The 25,969-nt window shown below is 38.9% G+C and overlaps 1 protein-coding gene across 1 annotated transcript; it reads right to left on the bottom strand.

The window, feature by feature from the left end:
* On the bottom strand, positions 1–24,725 carry LOC144962001 (uncharacterized; the record flags this gene model as incomplete). Its single annotated transcript, XM_078894998.1, is given in 6 exon segments — positions 1–54; positions 2,593–2,646; positions 2,984–3,094; positions 3,281–3,385; positions 3,951–3,996; positions 24,319–24,725. Coding segments are annotated over 5 exon segments (360 nt in total), but the record flags the coding sequence as incomplete, so codon positions are not given.
* Positions 24,726–25,969: the final 1,244 nt, after the last annotated feature.

Below are 25,969 nucleotides of genomic sequence, written 5' to 3'. Positions count from 1 at the left end.
CTCTTGAGAAACGTCGTCCATTTCCTCACGGTGTTCCTCTTTCAGTTTAGTAATCTGTAGAGATAAAAATCATTTAATCCAGGAGGAAAAAGATTCAGTATTTTTATCCGGTTCCATGGACCAAATATCTGAATGATTTTGTTGTCATGATAGGTTTAAATGACAGTGGCCATGATTATCTCAAAGATTGTCTTTAACAAAATGGTCTTTCTGGAATATCATAATCCAGTATCTTGATCTTTTTACCAGTATGTTTTTATTGTAAGGGGTGAATTAGGGCTTATTCAACATACGGTACTGTTGTCGGCAAGCCACCTCTCCCTAGCTTTGCGGTGCTGTGCTGCGGCTGACACGGGGGTTATTTCAATCTTCCTTTTGAATAAACCCTAAGACAAATCTCCGCAAGGAGAGGATTGAATAAAGGAAACTTTATTATTATTTACTTTATTGATATGTTACAAGTGTGTGTGTGTGGGGGGGGGGAGGTTTCTGTATCAAATCTATTTCCCACAGTAGCCAACCATGAGCACGTCATGGCGCGTGGAATTGAATTTGAAACTAATGGAGAAGTGAAAAAAATAATCAGAGAGGTGTCTTTTATGAAAAGTGGCGATGGAGTGTGTGAGTGGCTGTATATGAATGCATGTGTATTATATTGTATACACACACATGCAGTGTAGACAGATACACACGATACACACATAAGTAACTGTGAATATCACAGGAAATCATCAGTGGTCGAAATCACCAGGCACAAAAAAAAACAACCCTTTAATTAATTCATTTTAAAACGTTGGCTGGGTGAAATGAGTTTGAGGAAACCGTGTTCGAGGTAAAATTTAGTTTGAGGAAGAAATGGAATGACAACAAAGAATAATAAGGAAAAAATTCAGGACATTGGAATGAGTTCCTAGGAAATATTGCAGGAGTGTATGTACATGTGAATTCCACATACAGACACATGGACACACAAAGAGAGAGGAGAGAGAGAGAGAGAGAGAGAGAGAGAGAGAGAGGAGAGAGAGAGAGAGAGAGAGAGAGAGAGAGAGGAGAGAGAGAGAGAGAGAGAGAGGAGAGAGAGGAGAGAAGAGGAGAGGAGAGGAGAGAGGGAGAGGAGAGAGAGAGAGAGAGAGAGAGAGAGAGAGAGAGAGAGGAGAGAGAGAGATGAGAGAAGAGAGAGAGAGAGAGAGAGAGAGAGAGAGAGAGAGAGAGAGAGAGAGAGAGAGAGAAAATTCCATCACATGCACACTTACCAAAGATATAATTGAGGTGATTACATAAATATTAAAAATAATAAACCAGAATATATTTTGTGGTTTGTAGGATTTCATAATATCTAAAAGAAACATGTGCGAAACTGGCAGATGAGAGAGAGAGCTGGCGAAACATGATCTCCAACGTCGTGTCCGACATGGAACATCGGTAAGGTAAGAAATGAAACACTCATAATGAACACATAGAAATGTTGCTGACACTTTAATATGAGTCTAAAGAGAAAAGTATCTTTGAGGATTTGGCCAGATGTCTACAAAACACAACTGAAAATGTTGTGCCCTGGCACTGGTTGCTAGGACAAAACCTGAACGAGTCTGGAGTTGACAGAGCCCTCCTCGGGTTGATAGTTTTTTCTGAACTCCTCAACCACCCAATCAGGGGGTTCGAACCATCGCTATATAAAGCGATGCGCGAGGAGTCATAGAGAGTTTTTCCTTGAGTTGTCTCGACTGGACACGACACCGCCTATCAGCAGTTGTGTTTTATTTTATTTTATATTTATATGGGCTGTGGTGTTCTTAATTCATGGATGGAAGGAGAGAGACAAGCAGGATGAATGGATAAGTAGAGCTGTGTCATTCCTATTTGTGTTGTAGATGTAAAGCTAAGTTCTGCGATCAATGTATCGTAATTGTTAATCCAGATTTCCTTTCCTTCATTATTATAATCTCTCTATCAGGATCATTAAGTGAAGTACGGCCTTCTTCTACCTTCTCTATTTTCTCTTCCAGGCTAGGCTCAGTGCATCGGCCTGATCTGCAGGGGGAACTCATCAACGAGTTCCCTCTGTCTTCTATCTTCCTCTGAGTCTTTTCGTTATGTTGATGTTTGGGGCTATCTGGCTCTACCGACTATCCAGGAGGAACCCGATTTGTCACAATGTACAGATTGTTATTCCATGACTAGAATGAACTAGGGCAAAAAACTGTCTGGCCACTTTTCATAGGGGGGAGAGAGAGAGAGAGAGAGGGGGGGGGGAGAGAGAGAGAGAGAAAAAGAGAGAGAGAGAGAGGGGGGGGGGAAGAGAGAGATAGAGAGAGATAGAGAGAGAGAGAGAGAGAGAGAGAGAGAGAGGGGGGGGGGGGAGAGAGAGAGAGAATTCCATTACGTACACACTTACCAAAGATACAATTGAGATGATTACATAAATATTTTAAACAATAAACCAGAAAATATAAAGTTTTCATGATAATTTCACAAAGTTTAAGGAGTTGATGTAAACAAAAAAATCCTAGAGAACAAATTGTCAAGAATAAAAACATTTCAACTGATTTTCCACCAACAGCTAGAGTATGGGGATATTCTATCTATAAATACCTCTTGAGACAAGTCGTCCATTTCCTTACGGTGTTCCTCTTTCAGTTTAGTAATCTGTAGAGATAAAAAATCATTTAATCCAGGAGGAAAAAGATTCAGTATTTTTATCTGGTTCCATGGACCAAATATCTGAATGATTTTGTTGTCATGATAGGTTTAAATGACAGTGGCCATGATTATCTCAAAGATTGTCTTTAACAAAATGGTCTTTCTGGAATATCATAATCCAGTATCTTGATCTTTTTTACCAGTATGTTTTTATTGTAAGGGGTGAATTAGGGCTTATTCAACATACGGTACTGTATGTATGTAGTGTGTAGTACTGGTGAACCACTTTTAACATGTTATCTGTTATTCTAATCACCTAGCCCAAATAAACAACATGTATTACCTCCCTTGCCATGGCGTCCATTTCCTTCCGTCTCTTTCTATCTTTTTCAATGAAATCTTCAACTTTCTTCTCCAGTTGAGGATTTCTAGCAGAAGAGGACGCTCCTCCTCTCTGTCCGAATAGAAATCAAACATGACAAAATACAGAGTGAGTTTATTGGGTCACTGTGTCCCTGTGTGTAACATTCCTGATTGAATCAACTCTCTCTCGCTCTCTCTCTCTCTCTCTCTCTCTCTCTCTCTCTCTCTCTCTCTCCATCCGTCGATTCAGTATTGGTCAATATAAAATCTTGCTTACCTCCCCTTCCATGGCACCAATTTTTTCTAATAAGGTTTCATGTTTTACATATAAAATGCTGACTGAATCTTTTAGTTGGGCAATTTCTCCCAATGCTTTTGTGAGCTGTAGGAAAAGAGAAAAGAGGAAAAAAAGCAAATTCCATGACATTGTTTACAAGTCGATAATAATAATAATAATAATAATAATAATAATAATAATAATAATAATAATAATAATAATAGAAGTTGCTTTCTCAATAAAATGAATTACAATGAAACATATTTTTCTTTAATTGCCCTGACTGTGAATAGAGCCCAGTACCTTCTAAGCTAGAGTCTAACAATTTAACCACCTCAGCCACCCACTAGTCCATGATATTCAATCACGTCTTTCTAGAAGAAAATTGTTTTACATTTATCACTAAGTCTATTTTCTGGTTTGAAATGTTGGCTGACGTTATCAACACTGGTTTTATGATTTTTAGTAACAAAGAAACAACAGATGTCATATTATGTTTGTGACTCTATTTTTGGGATGACCAAATACACAAACACACAACAACGATAACAGAAACTGTGGATTTTACTTGCACAAGAAATGTGCCGAAAAAACAACCAATTAAGATACATCGTCAACTGAGGTGAACACTAGGAATAAATAAATAAATAAATAAGATAAATCTATTGACCTTGGATTCGGTATCAAACTGTTGTCGGCCTTCCATTCTTGTTTGTCTGAAAAAGTCCAAATAAATCTGGTTTTAGTGACAGTTCTAATTAAAGGAATCAACCAAAGATAAAAGCCATTTCATTTTAGGTGGAATTTTACGACTAGTGATATCAACTAAATGTGCTCAAAGTGCTTTACATATGGTCTAACAGCAACGGGTAACGTGTAGAACGAGACATGAAGCTTGTTGGACAATATTACAATTTATTTGGACAGAGTAAGCTTTCAACAGCTTAATCCAACGTTTTTCAGTTCCAAATTCCAAAATCTGCCATTTTCTTGAAGCCATATGTCATGAATGAAAAAATAAAAAAACTGAATTCAGCGTCTTGGCATTGTGGATTTCCTTCTGGTGTTAAAAAATAACCCTCTTGTTACTGATTTGGTCCACCTATTACTAATGCCATTTTTTCAGATCATTTGGCTTGTTGTCCATGAATAGTTTGGCAGTTTATACAAAAATCTATCTGGCAAGTGTGAATAACGGCTGGTGCTCATTCACAGACCTGTCTACGAATAACAAACAGCATGTGGTTATCTTCAAAGATTCACTTCTGTGACTATACACAGGTTAATAAAGGCCTGTGAATACGTCATCCCTGTTTTCGTTTTAATCTCCATGCACACACCTGTCAGTCAGGAGACAGAACTAACTAATTATTATTATTGGTGGTGTCATTACTTTGATTAATTACCATTATTATTATGTGTATTATTTTTATTATTATGTGTATTATTATTATTATTATTATTATTATTATTATTATTATTATTATTATTATTATTTTATATGTTTTTATTATTATTATTATTATTATTTATTATTATTATTATTATTATATTTTATTATTATTATTTTTATTATATTATTATTATTATTATTATTATTATTATTATTATTATTATTATTATTATTATTATTATCAGTAAATGAGTGTTTTCATTATCATTATTATTATTATGATTATTATAACTATTATTATTATTATCAGTAAATGAGTATTTTCATTATCATTATTATTATTATCTTTCTTATTATCAGTAAATGAGTATTTTCATTATCATTATTATTATTATTATTATCAGTCAATGAGTATTTTCATTATCATTATTATTATTATTATTATTATAATTATTAATCTGAGGCAAATAAACATTGTTGTCACAATAGCAAACTTATGATTGTCTAGTCAGTGAAACCAGGGCTAAAATTTCTGAGTGATGCCTCTACGACCTAACAGGTAACACTTTGCCCTCACAGAGCGACACCTAACGCCTGTGTGGGAATGTACTTTTTGTTGTGTTTCAATGTGTTCCTGTTTGTTGTTGTTTACCTATTGAGTAGTAGTTGTGAATTGTTTTCATGTTGAGTAACCTGTTGGGTGTCCATGTGAGTTCCATTCACTGTTGTGTGTTATTTCCGCCTGTAGAAGGATGATTTCTCTGTCTCACACTATCACTATATTTTTTTTTTCGTCCTGATTTTCATGTGGACATGTTGTTAGAAAAGCTTTTCCTTTAGATCACAGTCACTTTGACTTTTGTTTTTAATTTCTAACTGGACTTGCAATTTAATTATGATTTTGTCTTTCTCATCAAATAAAGGGGGATTAGACTACTTTAGTTACTATGCCATTATTGTTATTTTCAGTTGCATCAAGTTGATGTCATTATCAATAATTAAAACAATAATATAAAAAAGGAAGCCGCTATTTTCACCGTACTGTGAAAAAAGTCTGTCAGGCTATTTTCCCACTACGGTGATAATAGCATGACCGTGTGTGGGAGACTATTTTCACCGTACGGTATTATCTTGGTGGACCATTTTCAACGTATGGTTATGATAGTGTGGGAGACTTTTCACTGTCTCATAATATCTTGGTGTACGATTTTCACCGTACGGTGATAATAGTGTGGGAGACTTTTTTCACTGTCCCGTAATATCTTGGTGGACGATTTGCACCGTACGGTGATAATAGTGTGGGAGACTATTTTCACCGTACGGTAATATCTTGGTGGACGATTTTCACCATAGGGTGATATAATAGTGTGGGAGACTATTTTCACCGTACGGTGATAATGGTGTGGAAGGCTATATTCAGTGTCAGTGATAAAAGTGTGGGAGATTATAGTCACTATGACGGTGTGGAAGGCTATATTCACTGTACGGTGATAGTGTGGGAGACTTATTTTCACTGTACGGTAATATCTTGGTTGACGATTTTCACCGTATGGTGAAAATAGCCTAACACACTATTTTCACCGTACGGTGATAATGGTATCTTGGTAGTTAACAAACTTTGCGGCGTTTGTCTGTGTTGAACCATGACCTCAAGAAGCCGGGGGTAGCGGCTAAGATAGACATAGAGATTGAAATCACTTTTTCTCGATTTGTGAATAGCTCATACACTCATACAGTAGAGCCACGCCCTCCCCGGCCAGGTGTTGTTGTTGTACCAGAAAGGTTGCGGGTTCGAGACCCATTGCGCCACGAAATTGGAAAGCTTCATCGGTAACTGTAACCAATTATGAATCCGTCTGTATTATTATAACTTTGGGAGGCCTTCCGAAAGCTCATCATGCCAAATATTCGCTCCTAAGAAAAAATACAACCTAGTATCTTTAACTACTCCTAATAGGAAAAAAAAACAACAAAAAAACAACAACCCTAGGACTGCTTTGCACTGCCTTTCAATAACTCACAAATCAAAATGGTGGCCGAGAATCAAAACAATGGTCAAATTATGAAATTTTAAACTTTCACAAATCTATCAAAGTTTGTTCTATATGATGACAAATTGAATAAATAAACGTCTGACAAAAGGTCCAAAGTGAAAATACAAATTGAAAGAAATGCTATAACTATAACGAGGAGCTTTCGGGAGGCCTCCCTCGTTCTCGGCAAACTTTTTCTTTTTTAACTGGTCTGCACGCAGGAAGAAAATGATGTCGGGTCGAATTCTAATGGTCTGGATGCAGAAGAGGCACATACGTCACAGTTAGTATCCTGGCTTCTGACTGGCTAATACATACGGTGAAAATAGTCTGTCAGGCTATTATCACCGTACGGTGAAAATAGTCAGTCCGTTGCCGTTAAAAAAAAAAATTTCCCCCCTCCCAAACCCCCTACTTGAACAAGAATACTTGTGTGGGGAAGATTTTATGTAACTGATTATTGTGATAGGTTTTTGTTGTTGTTGTTGTTGTGTTTTGTTATGACAGGACTGTCAGTGTCTCGATCGAGCTGTTGTGAGTAATCTTCATGTTGTGTTCGTTCACTGTCTCCCGCGTAAACGTGACGTCATCATTTCTACCCTTTAAAAGCTCGCGACACCTTTCATTCTTTCTCTCGACTACCTACAGCCTTATTTGAAACAGACATATCAACTATCTTCGCCCATCGTTGTATCTGCTACTAAGATCCGATCCGCCATACTTTTGGTATGTTATAAAAATCAGGCTAGACCGGGACGATTCCCGAAGTGCTCTAGAGCAGTTTTTAACCGCCCATATATGTCCTTTACATATATGGAGAACGCCCACTTCGGTGGAGACTTTTTCTAAACTTTTTCCTTATTTTTTACATCGTGAACGAGATTGGGAAATCCGTTCACGACAATTGGGCGCTGCGACTAATTTCCGAACCCTGCCATTTTTAAAGTGTATGGTAGCACTCAGTGCACGGGAATTGACTTCTTCAAGGTAAAGAGTTCTTGTAAACAAATCAAAATTATGAATCTAAAAACTTGTTTCATCTGATTGTGTTGTAAGTGTAGCGCCTTGAATTGAGTTCCCCTGGTTTAGTTGTGTTTTTTTCATTGCTTAAACCAGAGAGGAAAGCCGTTTATAGGGGTCGGCAATTATTTTTGAATTGGCGAAATTAAGATCTCAGCTCAGCTCAATTTTTTCATCGAGACTTCGAGCTCAACTTTCGTTTATTTTTGCCAATAAAATTGTGCAATTGTGATTTCTATTCAACAAAATGGAGCAAAATTGGTGAGTACAATTCAATAATTTTACTTGAAAGTGCATGAGGGCTTAATCAATTCACTTCAAAGAATTAGCCTGGTGAACCATTATTGGGGTCATGGTTTTCACTCCCGCACTGATGTCTCAACTAAGATTGGAATTCATCAACCTGCATGTGAGCTAAATTATTTGCATGTCTATTTAAATACTTTCCAATATTTGACATCAACAATACTATTTCTGTGAATAATATACAAATAATTGGCGCCAAGATTGTTGCTTAACAATCTCACTGTGCTTTTCTAAACAAAAGGTAACAGTAACAGTCAGTATCATCTGTCTTTATTTAGATGATCAAAGTCAAAGCTTAGGCAGCCATGTAAAAGTGTTTCTACTCACCAAACACAGAAACTATTTTCCAGCTTTACACGCTCCTAAACCCCCTATATATTGGATGTTTCTCTGAACTCTTTACATCCAGACTCTGTAAACATATCCACTTGCCTTAGACACCTGGTCAGTGTCTAAATAGGATAAGAACCACCTCTAACTCTAACCCAGTGATTAAACAGTGAAAATAGTGAAATCTATCAGCTGTGGTGTAGAGATTGTATTCAAGTGAGAAGGGATCTGAGAGTATTCCAAGTTTACAGACTTTATCATTGCTTTAATTGATTTGCATCAACTGGTCTGTCATTTTAACTGAAATAAATAATTATCATATTTCAGTTTAATCCAAAATGGATGCAAAGATAATGATTAATGTCATTACTGCTAAGGACCTTTTAAGGTCATCTCATATAAGCAAGCCTTTGGCTAAAACCCTGCTTGACATTCGAGCACGTAAGGGTTTACTCACTAAGGAGGATGTGATAGATAAGATCAGTAATGGTGACATGTTAGAACTTTTTGATTTTTCGGTTTCCGAATCGTGCATTTTTGAGAAACCAGGTGAACATGCCCCTGGTACCTCTCGCGACAGTTCCCCAAATAAAATGGATTCGAATGATAATGCGTCTGGTGCTCGAGACAGACGAAGGGAACTGTCTGCGCAGCAGACCCCATCTAAAGCTGCAGGTTCGTATCCTGAACATGACGCTACTAGCAATCCTCAAGAAGGTGCTAGTAGTGTTGCGAACCCGACATTTTGTAACAATGCGAAACGTACCATTCGTAATGCGTGGCACGATCAGCCTACCGAAGACCATTACCCAACATCCTTTTTGGCATCCGACCGGGAGCGGGTTCCTTTCGTTCATGAAGCTAAATTTTGTCAAAATTACATGGACAAAGTGCCTTACTCTGAATGTCCGGAACCTATAACTCACACATTGGACCCACCCTCTCAAGATTTCTCAAACAAGGGTCTCACATCAATGGGCCCGCAAAGAGAGGATTGTGGATATGCGAGAGACAAAGTAAGGCGAACCCGCCGGCTACCACGGAGAACACCATCTATGAGAAGAGCCTTAGAACAGGAGGATGCTCTCATTGAGGCAAGCATGCACAGGGAAAGACGAGGATGGAGGGATGAGACTAGTTACATGCAGTCCTACGAGGCCCCACCTGCGGATTGCAATTCCACGGATCATTATGGAGACACGAGCAGTGGAGGCCCACTTATGCCACCCCCGTCCAAGGTACAGCTGCCTAAATCTATCTCTTTCAATGGGACAAAAGATGGGATACGTTTGAATATAATTTTCAGAACTTTCTTAATTATCATAATATTCAACATCTCCGTGACCAACTATTTTTCCTGGGCCTAGCCCTGGAAGGAAAAGCAGCGGATTATCTCTCACGGATCCATCAGTCGACATCTTTACAGACATATGAGATGCATATGACACCCTGAGAAATCGATTTGGTGGTCAGCAGCTACAACATGCAACTCTGATACAATTCAACAGCACTACGCAGGCTGAAAAAGAAGATGTCTTAGACTATGTTGACAAGCTATGGGAGTTGGCACTGCAGGCATTTCCTGGACAGTCCCCCCGCAATTTAGAGTCCCAAGTGGTAGCCCATTTTATAACAGGACTATATGACGTGAAGGCAGCCCAATATATTGCATGTCAGGAGTGCACCACGATGGACCAAGCCCTGAGAACATATAAGCTTTTTAAAAATTCTCAGCAAGTTGGTTGGCATGCACGAAAGGATAGACCAAGTACCAGCAACACCGTGCGGTTCAGAGAGCCCTCTATCCAAGCGGTGAATGTGTACGATGAAGAATCTGGGTCAGAATCTGAGGAATTGGAAGACTATAGCCAAATTAGAGCAGTGACTCGCAACACGAGCATTAAGACAGCTGGTGTACAGCAGAAGACTGAGATGAGTGTTGAGGCAATGTTCAAAAAGATGTTATCAATGCATGAACAAACCCAAAGTAAATTAGACACTCTCATTACACTCCAAAGTCAAGTCTTGGAAGTTATGCAAAGAGGCGCTCGACGTGCCCAGCCAAGATCCCGCTCCAATTCCCCATCATCAAGTGCCTGTTTTTCATGTGGAGGTCAAGACCACTATGCTAGAGACTGCTCCATGAAAGGTCGCCCAAAGGAAGACAAGGCGCCAAACGGGCAGGGATCAGTTTGAGCCTGGAATTGATCCCAGTTCAAGCAAGGGCAATTAAAGAGGACCCAGTTTTTGAGGCACAACACAGATATAAGACTATGAGCAATTGGTGCTCCTACTCTTCTGACTGTACTAATTTTATGAAACATTTAAGAAACTGAGGAAAACCTTGCCCAGCAGACCAACAACGGAAGCCACAATGAATATCGGTCTAGCCAAGATCCAGAACAGATTGTAAAACCTTATTTTGAGGAAGAATGTATCTGTATTGCAAGGTTACAGTCAGAATCTGCCTTAAAGTACAATGTACAATTGAAAACGTCCCTGTACAAGCAGTGGTGGATACCGCAGCAGATGTTACCATCATCTCTGAAAACACCCATAATAAAATCCTACCCACCCCCACTTATACGAAGTCCATGAAGATGTTTGCAGCAGGTAAAGATCAAAGCTTCTCTGCAAAATTAGTGGGACCACTACACTTGTGATTGGGAGAGATTCATCTGCTAACTCATATCTATGTTGCTCCCATTTTCGATCCAATGCTATTAGGAATAGACCTGCTGAGGAAATTAAGGGCAAAGATTGATGTGGAAAAACAACAATTATTTTGTCAAAATCAAATTATTCCTCTTGCAACAAATTCAACTGAAAATGTAAGTCCCAAGTGTGACATGGCACAAACAGGTTTACCAATGGATGATGGAAACCGAACAGCTATCAAGATTGCCATTCCCCACAAATTGATCATACCAACCCAGTCAGAAGTAATCACTAATGTTGAGTTAAACTATCTGCCCAATTCACCATTTATGTACCTGGAACCATATAGAAATCTGTCAATTTCTGTGGGCCATACCCTGCACGTAACCAAACCAGTTGTTACAGTGTGCTTGATCAACACAGGTGATGAATGCTTCCTCAAAAAAGGGACGGAAATAGGACAGTTGCTTCCCCTGGAAGCAAGAGATATATTTGAGGATGACGAAGATGACTGGCTGAATTTAACAGAAGTGGATGAACTCAGCAACCCCATGACAGAAGCGGAGGGGGAATGCTCCATATCAAGCACTTCCTGCCAGCCGATCCAACTACCAGACAAACTTATAGATCTCTGGCAGAGAGTTACGTCCACTCTGGGAGATGAGAGACTAGGTAAAGTTGAACAATTGCTGTGGGAATATCAAGACATAGTTGCAGCCAGTGAATTTGACCTTGGTGACTTCCAAGCAATGCAACACCACATTGATACAGGAGATGCAAAGCTAATTAAACTAGGCTTGCGATGCACCCCCGTTCACTTTACCAAAGAAGATGAAATGTTAGACAAGATGCTTAAAGCAGGGGTAATACAACCCTCAACCTGGAGCTGTGCTGCTGCAACGGCACTATTGGTACGGAAGACAGATCTGTTTGTGCATCCAATTTGGCTTATTGGTAGATCCCAGTTCATGAAGATTTCTAGCACAAAGCAGCTTTCCGTACATACCAAGGACGCTTGAGTTTAATAAACTCCCTTGAACTGTTCAATAACCCTAGGACATATTCTAGAATAATCAAGTGCTGAGAGGGTTAAACCAGAAAAGGATACTAGCCTTCCTCGATGATACCCTTGTCCTTGGAAAATATTTTGACGATCGTCTTTCAAACTTAAAACATCTCAGCTCCATGCCCAACAGACAAGACTGGTGGACGCTGCACAATAATATATTATACAATAAGCCAGAATCTCTTCTTACTTCACAATGACCACTTTGGACGAATGGAGTGATGGAGAATAAACCTGCTGAAATTGCCACTTCAAGAGATTTTGAAATTGTGTGTAAGCATATCCAGTACATGACATCAAGAAGCATGAAATAGCAAAGAGAGTGAGATCACAAGTCATATATATCTTCTTGCCACCCTCCAGTGATGTCAATGTGTTACTTAAGGCTGCTTACTGTGGTTAAAATATAAAAGTAAATATGAGAGGCCAGGACCTAACAACTCTAATCCATTTGGGATACCCACGACATAAGTTGAGAATGGCATTCTATGACCCTCAACAAAGATGCAAAATAAACTCTCACAAATCAGATCACTTCAATCACCACCACAGTGTAAGTAATGACATGAGCAGCAGTTAAGAATCTTATTCGGGTCAATTATTTCCTTGATTATAATTTCAAATCAAGGAATAAACTAGACATGGCATGGGTAGCCTCCTTAAAGGCACAAGACCTGAACCACCGCTCTCTGATTAGTGAAAAATGGTCAAGAAGAGCGAGAAAAAAAAAAAAAAAATGGTGACATTATGAAGCTACATACCTAGGAAGAATATGTATTACTAATTGCTTCCGTCATCTGCAGTGCAGTCAATGATAGATAGATTTTACAACAAAGGATGTGAGCTTATGCCTAAACCCATAAAGGAAGAGGGGTAATTATTGGCGAAATGTTAAAAATTATGTTTAAAGCAAGCTCACAAGACTGCTAGGAAACCATTGAAGACAGAGTTGAAAAGATGAAATTCGACTATGGAATTAGAAGAGGCAACAAAGTGCACTTCGAAGACAGAAAAAAAAAAAATATTAATAATAATAATAATTTATAACTGAATGCAATCCTGATCAGTCCTGCCAGCATCATTGCAGATTTCGTCTTCGGTGCAGTGTTATGTGTAAAAAACAGACACAAACTTTAAGAAGAAAGGTCAATCAAGAAGCCTCCAACTCTGTCATGACTCATATCTGTTGCTATGTACAAAAAGACAAACCCCAGACCATGGAAAGAAACAACAAAGTATGTATGACTGTCTGGAGCAACATCACGGTCTGTATCAACTGAGCAGAATAGCAACGAGTCGATGCCACCACTGTCAACATGGCAGTGACAGTGATGAAGGGGTTCAATTCCAAAGAAAATGCCAGAGAAGCTCAGCCTGATGATACTAGACTGGAACCAAAGGCTGAAGGAGAAGGGGTAGAGGTGACACTTTCACCTCCCCATCAAAGGGTAGAGGTTTCACCTCCCCACTAAGAAACTTCTCACATCATGATGACTCAAGGGCACAAGGGACTACTAGAGACACCAGGGGCAGACACCATGCCCAGGGAGCCTGATGATACCCAAGCAATCACAGGTTTGATGAAAGCTAAAAAAGTGTCCTGAACCCAAGACCTGATGATACCAGGGTTGGAACCCCTCGGACTCACAGGCTTGATGATACCTGGTGTAAGCCGCCTGAACCCAGAGACCTGATGATACCAGGGATGGTACCCCTCGGAATCACAGGCGAGGAAGGGAGAGAGCTACCCAGAGGCCCATCTGATAATGGCTCTAGAACCCGACCCAACCTGATGGAACCAGAATAAGCCAAGATGTGAGAAAGAGCCCATGAGGGTACCACGACGACCATGTGGTACCCCTATGAACTGATAACATGAACACATGGGTGATCACCTCAAGCAGGCGAGGGAGGGAATTATGTATGTACATCAGAAGGTATTTTACTACCTCGATCAGGTGAGTCAGAAGCATAAGCTTTAAAATGATGATGGTTACCACCTTGTGACAGGACCTGTATTATAGACATTAACATGAATTGGTAACTGACATGGTTCCAACCATGCTTGTTTTATTTCTGACATTATCCCTGGTCATTGTCATCTTGTCAATTAATTACTAAAGAGATTCCCTGGCCTGCTAGCAATAATGTAAATACTAAATAAGCTCTATTTTCAGCTGCATTGTTTTAAAGAAAAAAAAAAAAATGGGATATATATATATCCAGCCATTTACAAGTGCAGCAAGCAACCACTGATATTGCCTTACAATTTTGATTGCTTATATCCCCAATGAAATTTAAAATATTATATCCCTAACAAGTTATCTGTTATAAATTTTCGTCCAATTTTCATAAGTACTATGTTCTGATATAGATATTGTAAGTAATGTTTTAGGACCAGACAAACTTATGCAAACATGAGATCTTCCCACTTTTAATCTATATCGGGTATAACTTCAGGAGGGAAAGCATTTTAGGAGGGGAGGAATGTGGGGAAGATTTTATGTAACTGATTATTGTGATAGGTTTTTGTTGTTGTTGTTGTTGTGTTTTGTTATGACAGGACTGTCAGTGTCTCGATCGAGCTGTTGTGAGTAATCTTCATGTTGTGTTCGTTCACTGTCTCCCGCGTAAACGTGACGTCATCATTTCTACCCTTTAAAAGCTCGCGACACCTTTCATTCTTTCTCTCGACTACCTACAGCCTTATTTGAAACAGACATATCAACTATCTTCGCCCATCGTTGTATCTGCTACTAAGATCCGATCCGCCATACTTTTGGTATGTTATAAAAATCAGGCTAGACCGGGACGATTCCCGAAGTGCTCTAGAGCAGTTTTTAACCGCCCATATATGTCCTTTACATATATGGAGAACGCCCACTTCGGTGGAGACTTTTTCTAAACTTTTTCCTTATTTTTTACATCGTGAACGAGATTGGGAAATCCGTTCACGACACTTGGGATGTAGTAGCTTATGGAAGGTCTCCCGCCATGGAAGTCTATTCGGCTGCAAATGGGCATTGGAATTTGAGTCCGAATACATAGTCACACTGAACTGTGGTGTGAGTGTGAGTTACCACAGTCCACAGCAACAACAACAGTACAGGGGACTAGAATATTCAGACTCGAATCCGAATATCCGCAGGCCAAGTAAACGGCGTCCTAAACAGAAGATAAAAATACGAAAATAAAACGTGTCGAATCTAAGATAGTACTAACTGTGAAATATTGATGTTGATACTCGCCGAAGTCCTTGAATTCCGTTAATTATAAGAGTCTGAATTTGGGATATCAGCTCAACAAGATGGTGTAGACACGGAAGAGAGGACGAGTGCAAATTTATGTTAGTCACTTCCGATTCGATCACGTGGTTAATACGCCCACCAGATGCCAGATTGTTTTCCTGGGACTAAAGTCGTGAAGTTTATAGATCGCTAAAATGGGATAATCTGAACAATGTTAGAAACCGACTTTTATTGACGCTAACATTTATAGGAAAGGGGTGGGGGAGTCAGCAGATAAGAAAATAAGAAAATACTGTTAATTTTGATTTTGACATATCATGTAATGTAAGGTAGGAAATGAAATAAAAACATTCTTCATTGCCGGACCAAAGGAAAATGTAAACGGCACACAGCTATCCACGAAAACCTTGACGACTGAAAACCAATAAATATAAACAGACAAGGTACAACACTTTTCATTGTTGTCTTCCTTTTTTTTTCAAAGTTATTTCCTTGAAGAAACATAATATTACGTATGTTTTTCCGTGATGCCAAATCTATCCTTAATAAAAGGTATTGGGGATCGAAATTTCATTTGGTATTGCCCAATAAAAAAAATCTGGCTGAGGCTGAACTATTTCGAGACAATGACGTAAATTTTTCCAAGAAAAAGTTAGTTATCAATTCGAAATGTTTTCCCCGAGCAGGGTTGCCAGTTTGGCATTTTAAATGCCAGATTCCAAAAATCTGGCATTTTTGAAAACCGTTTGGCATTAGAAAAATCATTTGGCATTTGGCATTTTCATTTGGCATTTTCTTTTCTTGTATATTATACTTCAAATGACACCTTTTCTTAATTAAGTTTCATAAGAAACACGAAACAGTAAGTTTTCTTAATTGTCAATAATTATTTAATTGTTTACGTATTTACCTTTCATGTTAATGTATTTCTTTTTCTTTCTCAAAATCCAACCGTGGTGTAGTGGTTTAGCACTCCACTTAGTAGTCAGTAGGTAAAAAATTACCCCAACAGGAAATTAAGTATAATTCCAAAAAAAAAAAATAACAAAAAAAAGAAAAGAAAACACGCAAGCCACCAGGATATGATAGTAAATTGTCTATCAAAAGTGAGTAGTTTTCTTAGTGGGGGTGGGAGTCAACAGACTTTGGCATTTTTTTGGAGTGTTTTGGCATTTTTTGAGTCTTCCCCTGGCATTTTGTTGAAAAATAATCTGGCAACCCTGTTCCCGAGGAAAAAAAAAGTTCGTTCTTCTTCTTTTTGAAATCCTCACCTATATGGATGGGCGGTGACGCAAATCTACATGCCATGGATGCTATGTGTTTAACAATAATATTAGTCTAGATCTTTATTGTCCATAAATGTGGCAATTTGTCATTTCGTTACACTTGTTATAACGTTATATGATAACTACAGTAAAATTACTTTAAACCGAAAGAAGCTGAACCGAAAAATACCTTAAACCGCAAAGAATTTAATTAATTGTACTAGTTTCTTCATTATCTTTGTACTAATTCTTACGATGAACCGAAATACTTCTAAGAAGGACTTTCTTTAAACCGAAACAACTTGAGAGCACCTTCTCTTTTTCTCTCTCTATTTTCTTCAAAAATTCGGGAAGGTGGCCCCACATAATAATGCCCGGCGATATTAAAACAAAGAGCGTAAGTATAAGATGGGGGTGAGGGGTGGGGGATAGGCAAACACCTAACAATCACTGCACTTGGGTTTGGCCAGCACCACGATCGCAGACTGGAAAAGGAAGACAACGGGTGACTGGCAGGCGAAAAATGAGGAAAGATGGGGAGTTGGGGTGTAGAATCACGCAAGCGAGATGTTCTCGCTAGTGTGTTGATGCTTTGGAACTGACTGGATTTTCAACACGACAATAAGGAGGGGGAGGGGGGTGGTAGACAACTTACCATTGACATGCCATTTCATTTCCACTTTGATTGAATGTGTGTGAGAGGGGGGGGGGGGGGGGGTTCTATGTAATTAGGTCTTTGAACCTAATGGCTTTTCAACAAAAGAGGGGGGTGTAGTAGACAGCTTAGCATTGACACTCCTTTTCATTTCCATTTCACTTCACCTCTGAGTAGCTGCACATCATTCATTATCAATTATGGCACAAGAACTTTCGATCTTATTTTAGCTTAGCATTTTACTAAAAGATGTCTAAAAGAAAGCACTGTGCTTACACGTTGGAGATTAAAATCAAAATACTATGTGAAGTCGATGAAAAAAAAGTTGATCAAGACGGAGATATGTAAAAAACACGGCATCCCGAACCCAACTCTTTTTTAATTGAAAACGAAAACCCCCAAAATTATTTTTAAAACACACCAAAAAAAATATTAAAAAATAATAATTTTTAAAATGGTTACGAAGACGGCATTTATTCAACAATTACATTTAAGGGGAAACCCATGATACGATTAAATGAGCAAATTCCTTAAATAGTTACTACCCTTGAAAAACATCGCAAAACGGGAACTTGCTTTAAACCAAAATGTCTTTCAACCGAAATGGTTTAGAAGGTCCCCAAAATTCGGTTTAAAGTAATTCTACTGTATAACATTGAACAGATATTTCACTCCTACTTATTCTCTCTCTCTCTCTCTCTCTCTCTCTCTCTCTCTCTCTCCCTCTCTCTCTCTCTCTCACTCTCTCTCTCTCTCTCTCTCTCTCTCTCTCTCTTCCTCTCTTTCTTTCACGCGTGCGATATTCACAACATAAACATATTCATTTCATTTTCAAATCGTTACATTTGTGGCAACTCGACACCAAATATTATCATCATTATCAATTGGTCAATTAATTTAACATTAAATAAATTAATCAGTCAATCAGTCAACGCATCAATCCTTGGTTTTGCTGTACCATATGAAATATTCAACATTTGCTGATGGAACGAACGTTGATTTATACTTGTTAGTCCTACATTTAATCTGACAAAACCTTCTCCCATATGGTATAAGACTAAATTCTTGGTATAAAATATGTTTTTTATTGTTGGTAATTGAGAATGCTTTCTTTTCTATTGCTTTTCCATGAATTCTTTCTACTCCATCAAGAGGATGGTTTATTATTTTTGATGCCTCTTTGATTGATTGTGAAATTTTTGATTTATCTTTAAGTCGTTAGCTAAAATACAATATCCGTCAGCCAAATAAAACACACCAGCACACACAATTATGTGTAACCTTTCATGTTGATAGAATTTAGCGAGAAATAATCAGCCATCAGGCTGTATAAAAACAATAACAAAGAGCTGAGTGACGTCAATTTCGATCCTTCTATAGATTGGAGTACAGAAGAAATCATCGGGAGAGAAAACCGGAATTAAATACTGAAAATCAGAAGAAGAAATAACTTTGTCGACATGTTGATTTCTCAAGAACCCAAACAACGACGACTGACTACTAGGTACTACAAACTACTAACAAGCAAGTCACTGACACAGTGACGAACTGGGGTGGCTGTTCCACCAATTGAATAAAACATTGACAATATTATGTAACACTCCCCACTTGGGGTTATCCCATGATAACTCCACATTATAAACTAACAAATAAAATCAATGTCAATTTCAAAGGTCTGTAAATAGGATTATTCAAATAATATGGCCAGAACCAAATTCTTCGTGGATCCCATTCTTGTCTCATTCATAATAAAGAACAAGATTATTCTTACTTTCTCTTCGTCATTCTTGAGTGGGATATTTACTCGTACTATGATTGGAAATGACGAAATTCAACACAATACCCTATTCACACTGTAACATGTTGTATCCAATGATATTGTTATAATGGGAGTCGACAAGAGGTCAGAGTTCACTAAGAAAACATCAATCAACCTTCATTGTCCTCCTCTCCTCTCGACTACAACTCAGGCAAAGGTCAAGCTGCCAATTTAAAACAGTTGAAGTTAAATACTCCATAAAACAATAAAAAGGACCGAGGTAAAAAAGCAGCACCAGTTATAAAAAATATTCATTATTGAAAACGATCATCTGAAATTATGTATTTTTATGTTTGTATCGTTATGTCACGATAGAAATACCTTGTTTTAAAACAAATTACCTTCAAATATTTGGTAGCTTAAACTGCCAGTTGGCAGCCCCTTTTGACGGCAAAATAAAACACGTAGTTATGTGAGTAGTGTGTGTGTGTGTGGGGGGGGGGGGGGGGTGTGCGAGCGTTGAAAACCCGAGGTGGACGTGAGCGAAAAAGTTGACATATTGACATAAAGTTTTTCATAACAAAACTTCTTACATATTTTCTTTGAATTGTCAATATGTCCAGAATTGCCTATAACTGTAACCATAACATTACAACAATGGACATTGAAAATTTAAATTTTAGAACTGTTTTGATCAATGGCTTCAATAAATGGACATATTCTAAAGACAAACAATCCCCACAAACAAACATGTTATAATGAGTAATACTGAGTGCGAGCATACACACTACCCAATTGATCCCATTTTAACTATCCAATATTTGTCTGGGTTTGACAATACGACCAACTCGGGTTCGAACCATCTTATCTTAGTCTCAATACATTGGTTGTAATCTGGTGCAGTAACGTGACCTGTAACACCCTGGGTATCTGACAGGTCATCCTTCCCACCTACTAAGGATTCGAATCCACTCCCTTCCAAATGATAAATTCTTTGGGTGGGTCTTACCAAAAGCCCCCCATTGAGTCTTTACTTCCCCAGTTCTAATTAGGTTGTCTCCACTTGGAAATACTTTTAGTGTTTAATAGCCGGATTGTCTGAAAAATATATTGGCCCTGCGAAGTGAATACCGGGGATTGAAAAATGTTCTGACCGTTGAGTTCACTTTTTGGAGAGCGGCGCCATGGGTTGTTGGCAAGGGAGGGAATTATATAATATAGAATACTGAAGGCACCTGTTTTTTAAAAATCTTTCTTACCAACTTTCTAATGTCCGTAAGGACGAATATCATCACTATCCACTATAGAAGTACTTCTACGAATAGAGGTGGCCTTTGACAATTATTTTCAAGGTACTTGGTAATTGACGCTGCCATAAAAAAAATACGTTCAAAAAAGTGTCTGTGTAGTATAATCGTTCATCGTTATTGCTAGTCTGGCAAAAATCACAGCGTAAAGGAATACTTGGGTTGTTTCCCTTAGAACGAGGAGCTTACGGACCCCCCCTTCTGTCCATCATATGTTATTGAGTGGCAATGAATGGTTTTTTAAATGATTCAAGAAAAGGTGAGAATGAAATAACTATTTAAAAATTGATTTGATGGACCCGCCACCAGATAAGATAATCATTGTAACATTGGTGGTGTTTCGAATCAAAATCGTGAGGGCGTGAGAGGAGGGAGATCCAAAGTCAAAACATAAAACAAGTTAAACATCTGATGGTATTGACGTGAAATATATATTCGGGTCCTCACGTAAAATTGTCAAAACACGGCGTAGACAAAAAACAACAAATCTAGATCGTCAAATAAATGCTTGTCCCTTGAAGAAGTTCGAGGGAATGTGAAAAAATCAGGATCGTTCGTAATAAACAGGAAACGGGTAGTGCTGGGCGGGTACCAGCGGGTAATAAAGTTAAACCGAGTACTCGGGTAAAAGGGGCGGTAGCGGGGGTGTGTCTTTTTTACGAAACCCGCCGAAACCCGCCGAAACCTGCCGAAACCCACCGAAACCCGACGAATCCCGACAAAGTTATGGGAAGTAGGTAGCAGTGGAGAGTAAACCTGGAACTCAGGGAAGTGTACACCATTGGGGAGTGGACCTGGGACTGGGTTTCGGCGGGTTTCGTAAAAATAGAACTAGTGATTATTTACGAAACCCGGCGAAACCCGACAATATCCAGCAAAGTTATGGGAAGTAGACAAATGTGGGGAGTGAACCCGAGACTCAGGGAAGTGTACACCAGTCGGGAGTGAACCTGAGACAAAGGTTATCGGCGGGTTTCGTAAAAAAAGAATTAGTGCTTTTTTACGAAACCCGCCGAAACTCCCCGAAACCCGACAATATCCGGCAAAGTTATGGGAGTTTGGCAACAATGGGGGATGATCCTGGGAATCAGGGCGGTGTACACCAGTGGGGATATCTGGGATCCAACTCCTATAGTTCGGTTCGGATACCCACAGTTATCCATCTCCCACAGTCCAAGGTTAACTTCCAATTGGTGTGCACTTCCCTGAGTCCCAGGTTCACTCCGCACTGGCGCCCATCTCCTATAGTGTCATGTTCATTTTCCTCTGGTACCAAACTCTCATATCCGGCTTCAACTTTCAATGGTATCAATCTCCCTTTAGTCCCAGGTTTATTTCCTACTGATATCCTGTTTACATAGTCCCAGGTTCACTCCCCATTGGCGCCCAACTCCTATAGTGTCAGGTTCATTCTCCTCTGGTACTCAACTCCCATATCCGGCTTCAACTGTCAATGGTATCTATCTCCCTTTAGTCCCAGGTTTATTTCCCACTGATCTCCTTTTTACATAGTCCCAGGTTCACTCCCCACTGGAGCCCACCTCCTATAGTGTCAGGTTCATTCTCCTCTGATACCAAACTCTCATATCCGGCTTCAACTTTCAATGGTATCCATCTCCCTTTAGTCCCAGGTTTATTTCCCACGGATATCCTTTTACATATTCCCAGGTTAACTCCCCACTGGTGTGCAATTCCCTGAGTCCCAGGTTCACTCCCCACTGGCGCCCATCTCCTATAGTGTCAGGTTCATTCTCTGGTACTCAACTCCCATATCCGGCTTCAACTTTCAAAGGCCTCCATCTCCCTTTACTCCCAGGTTTATTTCCCACTGATATCCTTTTTACACAGTCCCAGGTTCACTCCCCACTGGTGTACACCGCCCTGATTCCCAGGATCACCCCCCACTGTTGCCAAACTCCTATAACTTTGCCGGATATTGTCGGGTTTCGGCGGGTTTCGTAAAAAAGCATTAATTCTTTTTTACGAAACCCGCCGAAACTTCCGATAACTTTAGTCTCAGGTTCACTCCCGACGGGTGTACATTCCCTGAGTCTCGGGTTCACTCCCCACCGTTGTCTACTTCCCATAACTTTGCTGGATATTGTCGGGTTTTGCCGGGTTTCGGCGGGTTTCGTAATAAAGCACAAGTTCTTTTTTACGAAACCCGCCGAAACCCAGTCCCAGGTTCACTCCCCAATGGTGTACACTTCCCTGAGTTCCAGGTTCACTCCCCACTGCTACCTACTTCCCATAAATTTGTCGGGATTCTTCGGGTTTCGGCGGTTTTGGGCGGGTTTCGTAAAAAAGACACACCGGGTAGCGGGTACCCGTTTCAACAAATGGAAACCGAACTGAGAGTGATAATTGGATGTAATACAATTTTCATCTGACATATTTACATTTACAGATTTTCCTCCTTTATTTTTCAATGACATTGATTTTGTTGTTTTATTTGTTAACACTCAGATTTGATTCAATTTTGGAATCAACAGATGAACACTATATTAGTTCTTATCTTTTAAAGGAATCTCCGGTATTTGTAAAATTTATTTATTTATTTTGGATTCATTCTAATTAATTGTCCTTGTTTCTTACTTCAGTTTCGTTTCGTTTGTTGTAATAAATAATAAATAATAAATGAATTAAAAAAATGTAAAGAATAAAAAAAAGCCCCCCCCCCCCTTCACAAAAACAATATTTTTGGTCAAAAAGTCACTCCTACCGCGGGTACCCGGGTAATCAGACCACTACCCGGGTATTACTCGAGTAATGATTTGGGCGGGTAATCAGACCACTACCCGGGTATTACCCGAGTAATGATTTGGGCGGGTAATCAGACCACTACCCGGGTATTACCCGAGTAATGATTTGGACGGGTAATCAGACCACTACCCGGGTAATCAGACCACTACCCGGGTATTACCCGAGTAATGATTTGGGCGGGTAATCAGACAACTACCCGGGTATTACCCGAGTAATGATTTGGGCGGGTAATCAGACCACTACCCTGGTATTACCCGAGTAATGATTTGGGCGGGTAATCAGACCACTACCCGGGTATTACCCGAGTAATAATTTGGACGGGTAATCAGACCACTACCCGGGTATTACCCGAGTAATGATTTGGGCGGGTAATCAGACCATTACCCGGGTATTACCCGAGTAATGATTTGGACGGGTAATCAGACCACTACCCGGGTATTACCCGAGTAATGATTTGGGCGGGTAATCCCAGCACTGGTTAATAACGACATGACTGTTTCAGTTTTAACCTCCATGCACACATTTTCAGGTCTGCAGACAGAACCCAATTATGGGCCTGTTTTAACACTTTTGTCATGGACAACATTCTGCGTGGGTTGGAGAGTATTTCCATTGTAATGATGAGGCCATAACAATTTCCATTATCAGACCTACAAATATGTACACGTTGGGTTTTGCTTAAATCAATTTCGGTGTCGGGTAGGAATTATATTATAGGGACCAACTTATTATTATTATTATTATTATTATCATCATCATCATCATCATCATCATCATCATCATCATCATCATCATTATTATTATTATTATTATTATTATTATTATTATTATTATTATTATTAAAATTATTATTATTATTATTATTATTATTATTATTATTATTATTATTATTATTATTATTATTATTATTTTATTATTATTATTATTATTATTATTATTATTTTATTATTATTATTATTATTATTATTATTATTATTATTATTATTATTATTGTTATTATATTATTATTATTATTATTAAATGATAACATAAAACGGCCGCCTAATAAGTTCTGAATCTATAGACTTATAAAATTGTAATCGGTGACATCTTGTAACCAAAAGTCGTCAGAGAAGGCTGTAGTATAAACCAATGTGCACAAGTAACGTCGTTCTAAAGCAAAGATAAAAATAGGAAATGATAGCATGTCAAAGCGATGATATTAGTGAGTGTGAACTATTGATGTAGATACTCACGTAAGTATCGAATTCCGTGTACTGGTGTCAATAGAAACAATGAAGTTAGGATCCCAACAAGATGTCTGACTTGTGTCGACGACGAGACGATCAGAGTAACTGGCAATCTATTGAATGTTGAGGTGAGGCGACAGGGAGTGGCTTAGTCACATGACGGCGGCCTCGATATATATACACGTAATTAGGTGCACATAGCAACGTTGGGCATGAATGCATACATTTGGTGACCTGGAGGGAAAGCCAAATGTTCTAGAAGCACGAAATCGCAACCATCGCCGTTTGCGTTGAGAGTTCAGTTGATTCAACTATTTTTCTTATTTTGGCGGTCAGTTATTCTGATTTTTGGCGGTCAGTGAGAAACACGTCATCATGTAACCTCATAATAATAATACGCCTTCCAATACTTTTTCTTGCATTTTATGTTGTTTGCATATTTGGGGAAAAGAAACAGGAAGACACAATAAATGCTATAATTGTAGTAGTGTAGTAGTAGTAGTAGAGTAGTAGTAGTAGTAGTAGTAGTAGTAGTAGTATAGTAGTAGTAGTAGTAGTAGTAGTAGTAGTAGTAGTAGTAGTAGTAGTAGTAGTAGTAGTAGTAGTAGTAGTAGTAGTAGTGTAGTAGTAGTAGTAGTAGTAGTGGTAGTAGTAGTAGTAGTAGTAGTAGTAGTAGTAGTAGTAGTAGTAGTAGTAGTAGTAGTAGTAGTTGTTGTTGTTGTTGTTGTTGTAGTTCTAATGGTGGTTGGAAAGAATGCCTGAGATGTGGGGTGGGGGGGGGAGGTGTTGGTATGAGTTGGAGGGGGGGGGGATGTTGGTATGAGTTGTGGGGTGGGGGGGGGGGTGTTGGTATGAGTTGTGGGGTGGGGGGGGGGTGTTTGTATGAGTTGTGTGTGGGGGGGGGGTGTTGGTATGAGTTGTGGGGGGGGGGGTGTTGGTATGAGTTGTGGGGTGGGGGGGGGTGTGTTGATATGAGTTGTGGGGTGGGGGGGTGTTGGTATGAGTTGTGGGGTGGGGGGGGGTGTTGGTATGAGTTGTGGGGGGGGGGGGGGGGTGGTGGTATGAGTTGTGGGGTGTGGGGGGGGGGGTGTTGGTATGAGTTGTTGGGGGTTGGGGGGGGGGGGGGTTAGAGCGATGGCCACTGTCTGAAGACAGAGATAATCGAAATACTAAATAAAACAGACGAAAACCGAAAGGTGTAAGTTAGAAATAATAATAATAATAATAATAATAATAATAATATAATAATAATAATAATAATAATAATAATAATAATAATAATAATAATAGATAATAATAATGATGATAATAATAATAATAACAATAATAATAATAATAATAATAATAATAATAATAATAATAATAATAATAATAATAATAATAATGATAATAATAATAATAATAATAATGAGGTCTGGATAGATCGTCATAACATTGTAGTGTGAGTACCATTAGAAGCTGATGTTTGCTCATCGTCATAACATAGGAATTTGAGCACCATTAGAAGATGATGTTTGCTCATCGTCATAACATAGGAATTTGAGCACCATTAGAAGCGGATGTTTGCTCATCGTCATAACATAGGAATTTGAGCACCATTAGAAGATGATGTTTGCTCATCGTCATAACATAGGAATTTGAGCACCATTAGAAGATG

The sequence above is a fragment of the Berghia stephanieae genome, unplaced genomic scaffold, assembly GCF_034508935.2.
Source record: "Berghia stephanieae isolate SIO BIC M18660-M18661 unplaced genomic scaffold, UCSD_Bste_1.3 scaffold53, whole genome shotgun sequence".
In the NCBI taxonomy this organism is placed as follows: domain Eukaryota; kingdom Metazoa; phylum Mollusca; class Gastropoda; order Nudibranchia; family Aeolidiidae; genus Berghia; species Berghia stephanieae.
Note: the sequence above shows the minus strand (reverse complement) of the source record. Positions and strands in the feature narration are given on the sequence as shown.